Source organism: Antrostomus carolinensis, unplaced genomic scaffold (assembly GCF_000700745.2).
Source record: "Antrostomus carolinensis isolate BGI_N321 unplaced genomic scaffold, ASM70074v2 scaffold3251, whole genome shotgun sequence".
Classification (NCBI taxonomy): Eukaryota; Metazoa; Chordata; class Aves; order Caprimulgiformes; family Caprimulgidae; genus Antrostomus; species Antrostomus carolinensis.
The window spans coordinates 15,988-27,257 of NW_010291808.1; the positions used below are offsets into that span (position 1 = coordinate 15,988).

General features: G+C 33.5%; 1 protein-coding gene across 1 annotated transcript in view; it reads left to right on the plus strand.

Moving 5' to 3' along the window:
* Positions 1 to 11,270, plus strand: part of TARBP1 (tRNA guanosine 2 -O-methyltransferase TARBP1) — a 37,037-nt gene that overhangs the window by 15,904 nt on the left and 9,863 nt on the right. Inside the window, 9 exon segments of the mRNA XM_010176713.2 lie at positions 320 to 481; positions 2,084 to 2,277; positions 2,967 to 3,222; positions 3,300 to 3,488; positions 6,664 to 6,863; positions 7,006 to 7,077; positions 8,225 to 8,345; positions 10,079 to 10,189; positions 10,719 to 10,868. Coding sequence (XP_010175015.1) covers positions 320 to 481; positions 2,084 to 2,277; positions 2,967 to 3,222; positions 3,300 to 3,488; positions 6,664 to 6,863; positions 7,006 to 7,077; positions 8,225 to 8,345; positions 10,079 to 10,189; positions 10,719 to 10,868 — 1,455 coding nt within the window.

Here is an 11,270-nt window from a genome sequence, read left to right on the forward strand (position 1 = left end):
GGCATTCCTTTGGGCCCAGGAAGGGGAGTTAGGTAAACTTGCCAATTAAAAGAAGTAGAGATTCCTTTCAAAATTTCACACTGTCTTTTTTTTTAAGGCATGCTCCAGAACCCTAAAACTAAAAGAACCTGTAAGATTAAAAGATTTTTAAAATAATTTTAAAAATTCCAAAACCTCCAGAAATTAAAGAAAAGGTTGTTCAGCTGCAAGACTACTGTTGTTTTCCTTCTGCTATCATTGTTACTGTTAGTTTTCTTTCTTTTCAGTGTAATTTTCTTCCTTTTAATGCTTCAGTTTACCTTTATTTCCTCATTTTTAGGTTGGTGATCTGGATCGTTGTGATCTATATTTGGCTTTAATTCCAGAGATAGTGAATTTGTGCTTGCAAGTCAGCTGGAAGAAAGTACCATTTATCAAGAATTTCATTTTGTCCCTGACAAATGCATCTATTAGTAATCTTCAGGAGAGAAATTGTGAAGAGGTAATTTAACATTATTTATAACAGTAAATATTAATGTAAAACAAACCAGTAAATATTATTTAAAATAAATATTGTATATTAATGTTTATATAATATTTAGGTTATGTAGAAATAATTATATAAACATACTATAAATACAACTTAATGTACAAATATTTTATTTATATTATAGTTTATTATAAGTATTAATAGAAATATATAAAATATAAAATAAAACGTTTATATGAATATTTATGTGTGTAAAGTTTATGTGAATATGTATGTGTGTATATATTCCCTAAAAACTATGTGTTTTCAGTTGGCAATGTAAAGTTACTGTAGAATATTTGTAGCTAAGATTTTTAGTACTTTTGTTTACTTATATTGTATTTTGTAGAAGTCTGTGTAGCTGAAGTAAAACTTTATTTGTAATAACAGACTGTGCACTCAAAAGCTTTTTCCTCAAATATGAACCAATCTTACTGAGGAAGTTACTGTTAAAGGAAAATGCCTTTTGTGTTAATAATCTGTTGAATTTCCAAGCTGGAACATAGAGAGAAAAATAAATTCCAGAACCTGGCATTGCTTTGGCTTTTTCTTACAGTTATGTTCATTGTCCCATAGTTGTATGTATTAGGCTAGTATATCTGAGAGATTTTTTCCAAAAGGTAAAGAAACATTAATAACTTCTACAAAAGTAGATTTAATTAGGATTTATTGGGCAGTATAATCTTTGGTATTTTCTGAGTTGAATTATTGATCAAGGACAGTTAATAACACATTAAAAAGATCATAAGTATTTGATTTGCTAGGTTTACTTTTCTATAGAAACAGAGAGCAAGACGTAATTATTTTTTTTTCCTTTGGTTATGTGAATTACGTACTTATTCCAGTAGTTACAAAGTAAATATTTTATGGTTCAGACTTAGTGTTCACTGGAAGCCTCTATCAACTTTTTTTTTAATTCAGTGGAATTATATTTTCATGATGATTTCTTCAGTTGTACATTTACTACAACTTCAGTCTAAGAAGAAAAAAGAAAATGCTGAGTAATTACAGATGAGAAAAATAAACTTTCTGTGCTCTAGACAACTGAAAGTAACTTGAAGATATTTAAATAACATTGAGCTTTTAATACTATTAAGGAACTATGTGCTTATTGACATTTTTTTATTGAGACTTTTTTTAATGCCTCTTAGAAATGCATTTATCACACAAAATAATAGTAGGTGTTGTGACCTTTTAGCCTCTTGGAGCAGTTAACATGTCATATTCCAAATTTCAACTGTCTTTTTGCACTGAGTTTCTGACTATATGGACCCACACCTTTTATTCTTATTGCCATCTAGCAATATAAATAAACTGCTACGTGGCAAGATAGAAGTGTTCCATCAGAGTCGAGCTAAGCACCTGCACTTAATGAGCAAGTGACTGTAATTTGCAAGTTTTATACTTTTTTCAGTGCTTGCAACTTGTGATTGATTGTACTGACCCAGCCAAGCAAAGCAATGTGTTGCATAAGAAAAGAAAATAAGGAAGCAGGAGGATTCTGAGTTGCTACCTTGTGGTGTCTGAGGTAATACCGAATTAGAAGAAATCGGTGTGTGTTTTGGTTTTAATTAGGAGCCGAAGCTTAAAGAACAAATTAAAAAAGTGGCTAGCATGGCTTCACTGACAGTGGTTTGTGAGATAATGGATCGGAAACCTGAAGCACACCTTGAATCTCTGCCTTCTGTGGATGCTCTGAAGAGATTTATTTCCTTCTCTCAATTCAACGAAGTATTAAAGAAGCCATCTTATATTGAAGAAAAAAGTAGGTATGTCTGTGCTATAGCTTCAGTAATTCTCCAGAATAAATTTGATTAGGCTGGAGCAGTGATTAAGATGTTGGCTTTTTCTGTTCTTTTCTTTGCTAACTTTTTGCCAAGATAAAAATGAAGAATTTTGAACACAAGCTATTCATTCAGTTGCTTTTTTGTCTTAACATTCGAAACATTAAAGCAACCATAATTAATCAGACCAAAGATTCTTTTGCTCAGTCCTCTAGTGCTGTGAAGCCAAAGCTAGCTTTGAATATTGCTTATCCTTATGACAGTTTAAATGTATATAGACTGCACAAAGCCATAGCATGTAGGCAGGCCAGCTTAAATGGAAGTTATTTGCTGTTGGGGAAGGGAAGCCCAGAATAAGCCTAAGGGCCAAAACCCAAGTACGTGATTAACAAAAGAAAGAGTGACCAGCCTACAGTAGTGTTTCTACTGAATACTCTCCCAGGTGTTATGACTAATGAAGCTGCTTGAGCCCAGAACTCATTTTCCTGTGTTTAAAAAACTTCATTTTTAGATTTCTCTTCCGTGAACTTGTCCAGTCTCCCCTTTAACGTGTGTACATTTTAGTATCCTGAAGAAGTACAGTGAGTTTGTACATTTAAGTTGTTCCTGGTGGAGTAGGAATGTGCAGGATAAGTTAATACAATATATATTTAAAAATAATATTCTCCTTACAGCTTGTGTGAAGAAACAGCAACTCAAGGATGGGGGAAAATTGTTGCACGCTATGTTCGTGACCAGTGGATTTGCCTTCATTTCATTTTAAAGTCATTTCCAGCACTGGCTCAAGAGTATGAAGAAACTTCAGAGATGTCATTAGCTACAGTTGAAAGGTCAAGAAAACTTCTAGAGTCTGCATTAGAAACCCTAACTATTCTTCCTTCAGACCAAGTTTTACCCGTGTTCAACTGCATGAAAGTCTTTGTTCCCAAGGTAAAACAACTGCACGATATTAATAGTTTTGGGGCTGTTTTTTGTCAAATGTAACACTTTCTTCTCTTTGTTTTCAGCTTCTGGACTCAGCAGAGTCTCTCTGCATAGAAGCATTTGATTTGGCTTGGAAAATTATATCCTCTTTGAGCAACACACAGCTAATATTTTGGTCTAATCTAAAAGCTTTTGTTCAGTTCGTCTTTGATACTGAGGTTCTAGCTGTTGCTGCAAGTGCAAAGGGTCAAGCATATGCCAAAATAAAAGAGGTCAGTTTAAGAATTCTTCTTTGGGAAATGAACATAAATTTTGTCTGGATCTAAAAATGTATTTTTCCCTTTAGCTATTGTGATGAATTTTTCATTTCCAAAAAGGTACCAGTTTGATAGCGTTAAGACAAAATATCTGGGAATTAGGTTGAGGATAAACAAATGTATTGTTTGTTTCTGTAACATAGAAAATGAAAAGTACTGTTTCTTTGATTTTCAGACTGTTCAATATCTTCCAAATTCAGCAAAACAAGATTTTTTTTGTCTATATTTTATTTTTGTTATCCACTTCCTCTTGAATTTGCCAGTTCAGGATTTGCCACCTGAACTGTGACAAACTGTTAGTAGTCTGGAAAAATTATGCTTTTTTCTAATGTAGTCTTTGTGAAAATACTTTCTTAAATTAAAAGTTAGAACTGTTCAAAACTTTAATAGAAGCTATTGAATGAGTAAACTTCTTTTTTAAAGGCCTTTTTTTTTTTTCTCTGAGTGTCCAGGTGCAGAAAATATAAAACTCATGGTTATCTTAGAGTTCAGTTTAATACTGCATATTAGAGCTGCCTCCATATTTAAGAAGAGAAAAGAAAAATTTTTACTCTTTTTGTAAGATGAATGCAACTTCCTGTACTCAGAATCACTAAAGCTACATTCAGTGCTGGGATATTGGTTCACCTCGGCTTTACACACTGGAAACTCATTTACTATTTCTTTTCTAAATAATTTTTCCTGGGTTGTTTGCTTTGTTAGCCTCTGAGCATCAAGTAAATATTTGTGCAGATCAGTCCACAGTGACTGCAAGACTTCTACTAGAGTAGTAATACATTATAAATTGGTTACCGGTATATATGTATGCTTAGATTATGTGCAGGCTTATGGTTTTAGGTGCTGCTTTGTGCTTAGCACAGAAATCATAGTAGGATGGGTTGCAGTTTTGCTTTGAAGTCACCTAAGTATCTCCTTCCTGGTGTCACACTTGCAACTGCAAATTATAGCAAATATCTCAGCTTTATTTTCAGCCCAGACACTCCAAAATTATTTTTTTAATAAAATATAGAAAAATGGACACTTCCTAGCAATTTAAAGTTGTTGTGATATCTCCATATTAGCCATAAGTATCTTAAAATAGAGTCTGGTTTTTTTTCATCGTTGTTCTTTTTGAAAACTTGCTTCAGATGTATGTTACTGTCATGTATTTTAATCAGGAGATAATGCTTTGCACCCAAGCCAAAACAAGAGGTGGCAAAATATCTCTTCAGTTCTAGGAATCTGTTAGCTTTTACTTTTAATGAATATCTGTAATAGCTAATTGCATGCTCAGTGCTATAGTAATTGATGAGCTATTGTTAGGTTTTTATTTTTCTTTGATCTTAAAATTTGTTTAAATTCTTAGAACTACTGTCTTAACTTCAGCATTTGTATTTCAAGCATTATGTAAGGTGTATTTTGCCTGTGTTGAGAGTCTCGAGTCTATGTGACAGCTATCCCATTGTCTGCAGTGGGACATACCATGACAGCAGGCATCAAGGAGGTAACGAAGGTCTCGTATTCTCAACAAAGGGCATCTGGTCGAGCCACCTTCTGCCCCTTCATAAGAAAATGAAGATAAAGTTCCCAAGCAAGTGTCTACTTATGTATATTCTTATCCCACTCCTTGGCAGTCTCTATTGCCATTGATCCCTTTTGCAATGGCTATGTAGTTTTAGCTAAAAAGAAAGAAAAAATAGAACTGCCTGATACTGACTTGTCAGAGAAACATAATTTTACTTTTGTCTACCACAGTGCAGTCTGTCTTTTTAATAATAGTTGAAAGGGGTGGAACAAAGGGGTATTTTTGAGCCAAGAAAGGGAATATTGCTGTGGTAAAATCAAGAAAGGCTTTCGCAGGGGTGCCCAGAGCGCTGTGTTCTTAGGCTTCATTTCTTCTGCTGCTATTTTCCTTTTTCTTACTGACTTTACTCAAATGTTAATTGTGCTAGAACCTAAGTTTCTTAAATTTATTATTTTGATTGAGCTGAACTTTTACTATATTAATGAAACAATTGAAAAACATTCCAGGTTTTTCAGAAGTGTGTAGTAAAAGTTATGCTGTTTCTCCTCAGGTGAAACACAATTGTTCAATTCTGGAATTATTAGGAACGTTACAATGCTTGTCTTTGCACTAAAAGAAAAGTTCAAATTCTTTGTAAAAAAAGGCCAAATGTTTCTAGGGTGTTGTGGTTTTTTGTTTTGGCTTTTTTTTCCGAAAAGTGTTTCTTGAGAGTGCATTCCAGTATTTCCATATAGACTCTTCATGAGCTTCTTGGTGATTTAATTCTTAGCAATTCAGAATTAATTTCTTTATAGAAACAGAGTTACTGTCAAAGAATTGTCACATTATCAAAAGTATAATTTCAGAGCAGGGAAGAGAAGAAACCTTGTAAGAGCTGTCACACCTTCTGGAAGCCCATTCTCATGGACAGCTGTAATTTATGTTGTCTGAAAAGAAATTTGTTGTTCATTCTGAATCTCCTTGTACTTTCACAAATGTTTGCAATTTCTTAGGAAAAAATTTACTTTTTACCTAAGTAAGGTTACTCTTGCACTTAGCCTAATGAAGGGGCTGTTTTTCTTGGTTTTCTCCTTTTTGGATAAGTTCTAGATAGCCTTTTCATGTATCTTAAAAATTCCCTCTTAAAAAAAAAAAAAAAGTAAATGGTACTTTTCCACTTGAAAGACACTTTTCCACTTTGATTCAAAGACAAACTTTAACTTCAACATGAATTTAGTCCTTATTAAAGAAGATAATTAGTCATACGGCTACCTATGGAAGAAATTTTGCTCAATGTTTAATTTTTTTTCTGAATTAGTAAGGACTGCTTAAAAACATTCACTGAAGTAAGCCCAGGTACATTTGTTCCAGTTGTCAGGAGATGCATGTAAAGTATCTGATGTTATATCTATTTAAACGCAGGTCAGTTCTAGCTTTTGTTAACATGTACTGGGCCAGTTGTTGCCCGTTCACCTGCCATTAGAGTCAGGGAATTGTAAATAGATTGAAGACAGCATTAACCTGAGCAGGTCTAGGATGCAGGAGGAGATCAGACCTTCTAAAATAGCTGTCCCTGCACTATTATTCTAATAATTCTAGCACTTCTGAAAACTAGATTTTGAATCTTTTATTTCTTCTTCCTTTCAGATAATTTTCAAGCTCATAGATATGTCCACCACAAAGACTGGAGTCTTCAATGTAGTCCTTAGTCATTGTTGTCAGTCTTGGATATTTCCTACTGTTGATGAGAGAAGTGCCTTGACAAATGCTTTCTTAAATGCTGGAAATTATTGTGAACTTATCACTGAGGCTTGTGTCTTTGGAACTGTATTTAGGAGAGATCAAAGGTATTAAAAAGAAAACAACTTTGTGATTATATTTGTTAAAATTTTATGCACTTTTTTCTCTTAAACTTTTGAGATAATTGTTGAAATAATTTTGTATGCTGTTCTGCTAATTTTGTTGCTTTGTCTTCTTTCATCTGTGAAGACTTATACAGGATGTGCATGCTTTCATAGAAAATCTTGGAGAAAAATGTGCAGCAAATGTTGTTACAGAAAGGTAATGATTTTGAGAATACATATTACAATATTTGGTCTGAATTATCTTCATTGTGATTGATGCTACAATAGGAAAGGTGCTGTTTCTGAAGTCAGCTTCTTATGACTATACTCATAACCTTCTTAAATATTGGTAAAAGGGGTATGCATGACATTACATTCGTAATTCAAATACAAAATGTAGAAAAATGTTAAATATTTTCAGGAAAATATATCCCATTTGTTAACCTGAATTGAACTGAACTACCTCCCTCCTCATTGTTTCACCTCATAAGATTAATACTTTTAGGAGTGCTTTTAAGATTGAAAAAGATTAATACTTTTACTGAGTGCTCATCATTGTAGATGAGACAGTTAAGAAACTCAGACTTCAGTGTGGCCAGATTTGGAGCTTGGCTTTTTGACATTGGTTGTAGGTAGGCCTTGTTAGCTTGCATACTGGCAGTCAGTTCTGTCTCCAATATTTGAAACGGGGACATCAGCTACTAGATTATTGAACCTTTTTTGTAGCTTAACTCCCACCTTTACTCAGTGAAAGAAATTTAGAGAAACAGTCTAACAGAGTGCTTTGGGAAGTGCTAGGAGGTGCTAAAACACAAGTTTCTAAAAATCTAGTAGCACTTACAGTTCAATACTCCTGTATTTTCTCCCAAGAGCTTCTTGGTTTCCAAATGTCTGGTTGTGACAGTCCACAGCTGTGTAATGTTTTGTTACCTGTAATGTAGTTAATTCTGCTCTTGGCATTAATTATTCCAGATGTCCCTGGGTAACTAATAGGAATCCACTGTTGTTTTGGACTAGAATATTTGACCAAAGCTGTAAGCATAAATTAGTTGTTTTAAGATTACAGTTTACAAAAACATTTAATGGTGCAGCTATTTTTTTAGAAAATTATTTTAAACTCTTAGATGATATTAAAGACCTGTAGATAGAAACAGGGGCAGGTTATTTGGAACTCACTAGTTTTCTTCATAAGCAATGATGAAAAGCCCATAAAATTCTGCTTCTGGGTATTTGCATATTGTCTCACTGCAGACAACTTGATGGCCTTATGTTCAAGATTATATTTGATGCTTTTTTTATAATTTAGAAATTATCTTTGTGTCTGAACAAACAGAGTATATTGTATTTTAATTAATGTTTTACAGTACAAATCGAGATGATCACTACGTTCGGGTTTGTGCTATTAAATTTCTCTGCTCGTTGGATGGATCACATCTCTTGCATAAGACATTTATGGAAGATATTTTCATCAAACTACTTGATAAAGTAAACTTAATTTCTCTTGCTTTATAAATGTAATATTAGTACCATTATTAAAATGCAAAGTATTTACAGTTGACAGGATGTATTTACAGTTGCTTGTATAACCTGTCTAGATTTGCCCAGTAATATACCTTTTTTTAATTGTTTGTTTGGGTGGGGTTTTGGGGGTTTTTTAGTTGAGACAGGAGTTAGTTCAGCCAAACCAAAACAGCAAAAATTATCTTTTGAGTTTATTTCTCTCTTTTTAGTGGATTTCCTAACTTCACAGAACGTTATCCAAATTGTAACCATTGTTCCATTAAGAATATTCCTTCAAGGCTGCATTTTGAAGTACCACATTTCACTTTAACAATTGCAGACTACCTTTTGAATTGAGAGCACTGTTGTCTCCTTAGAAGACCTTTATAAATAGGATTGATGAAGCAGATTGGGGTCTGATTTTCATTTATATCATAGCTGCTTATGCATTTGCACTAGTGTAATATCAGTGGCAGATTCCTACAGCTGGTATTAGAACATTACCCATGCATTCTGGTACTATAGAATTATGCTTTTGTGTAAAGAACGAGAAATGGGTGGTCTTCAATTGCTGACAATTAACTACTGGAAAAAAATGGTTAAAGTTTGTGTTGTAAGATTGATCAAATGGGAAAACTGAGCTTTAAAACTTACTTATTTACTTGCTTAAATATGAAACGTAAACATGTAAAAAGAAAGTGTATTTGCATTTTAATACAGGACTTGGGTCACCAAATAATTTTATTTTTTAAAAAGTTAAGGAAATAGTTTTGGGTGTCATAGAATCGTAGAATGGTTTGGGTTGGAAGGGACCTTAAAGATCACCTAGTTCCATCCCCCCTGCCATGAGCAGGGACACCCCCCACTAGACCAGGCTGCTCAAAGCCTCATCCAACCTGGCCTTGAACACGTCAGGGAGGGGACAGCCACAGCTTCTCTGGGCAACCTGTTCCAGTGTCTGACCACCCTCACAGTGAAGAACTTCCTCATATCTAATCTAAACCTGCCCTCTTTCAGCTTAAACCCATTTCCCCTTTTTCTTTCATCAACTGCCCTTATGAAAAGTCCCTCCCCAGTAGTGTCATCTATTTTGAAGGCCAAAATATAGTATGTATGGAAAGAATCCAAGCTATATGAGAACATGAATTTCAAATTTTTTTAAAGCTGTTTCTCATCTATTTTCTTTCATGTAAACATCTTATTGCAGAATATAAATTTCTGTCTCAAAACTAGAGCTGTAGTTACAAGCCGATCTAATTGAGAGTATGACTAAACCCATTTTTAAACCCATATTTTAAATGTAGACATTAAAGTAGAAATGTTTTTATATATTCATCTCTTAGGATTTTTAGTTCTTATGTAACTAAATGACAGCTTGAGTCTTCATGCTTCATATTATGTAGTACTTCTTTAATTGTTTGTATACAGTAGATGCTGTAAATTCTTCAACTTTCTGCTGAGTATTAGTATCTAACATTTTTGTGCTCTAAGGTATAAATACTAAGTGGAATTGTATATTTTTTTCAAATTTCCACACTTCTGAACAAGCTTTAAAAATTAATTCTAAGTAAATGAAATTAATATATTTTTCCTAACTTTATATTTAAGGCTAACAGTAGCTGTGCAGTAGATGCTGCTTTCCTAGTACAGTGAAGTATATTTCCATGTATTCAATTTTAAAGGAAGAATAAGTAATAAACCTTTTAATTTGCTTTTAGGATGAACTGGTATCCAGATCTAGAACACGCTATTATGCAAACTCTTTACAGCATAGAATTAAAAACCGGGTATGGCAGATACTCTTAGTTCTTCTTCCAAAGTTTGATCAGGTATTGCTTTTCACTATGGATTCTTAAATAAATACCTACTTTCAAGAATAATTTGGTGTCATGCAAACTGCTTGTGTTATATTACAGCAGGGTATGAAAGGCACGTAATCTCTGTGGCTGATGTAGACGTTTTGTGTAGTTTCAGTCTAAAGTCACAGATTTATGATGCATTTCTGGAGGCCACTGAACACTGGTTCTTGGATTTGTGAATTATAGGAGACTAGATTGTTCCTCTTAAAGCTAGCTAAAACTCTGTACTGACTGTCTGATGTGAAACTTTTCATTCAGTAAAAATTTTGCTACTTTATGAACACTCAGGAAATAGAGAAAATTTAGTTTAATGCTGCTTCAAGATAAAATATTTGAAAAGTATAATACAGAAATTAAATACTTTTAAAATGTTTTCATTTGAGTATTAAAAATATTTCTAATATTGTGATAAAGCTGAGAATGTTCTTCTATTTAGATTTTTTTAAATGGAAATAACTCTAGCAATATACCAAATTATTATCTGATTTTGTTTTCTCAGAATTTTTTGTGTGGAACCCTTGACAAAATTTTCCAGGCTGGATTTAGTAACAATCAGGCATCTGTGAAATACTTCATAGAATGGATCATTATTTTGAGTCTACATAAATACCCCCAATTCCTTAATAAATTCTGGGATTGCTTTTGCTATGTAAGTAAGAACTTTGACATTCACTTGAAGAGTAATTTGAACAAAAGAGGGTACAGTTTGTCTTCATGTACGCTATTTTCTATGTATTTCAATTTTCCTTTAGAAGCAGTGGGGCTGCTGAGCAGATTAGATTAATTTGGAATTGGGTCTGGACTCTAGTCTGAAACGTTTAGAAATTTGTGTTATAGAAGTGGCTGAAGACAAGTGAATTCTTCCAGCTGACATATTTCCTTTTACAATGTACCACTCTGGTCAGAGTAGAGCTGGCACAGTGACAGTGCTCTTTGCAGTTGCCAATATAAGAGCCATCAGGAACACATGGATGCTCTTCAATCTGATTTTGGGAAGATAATGCAAAGTCACTTGCGGTTTCCACTCCCAACTTCTGTCTTCTGCTTCCTC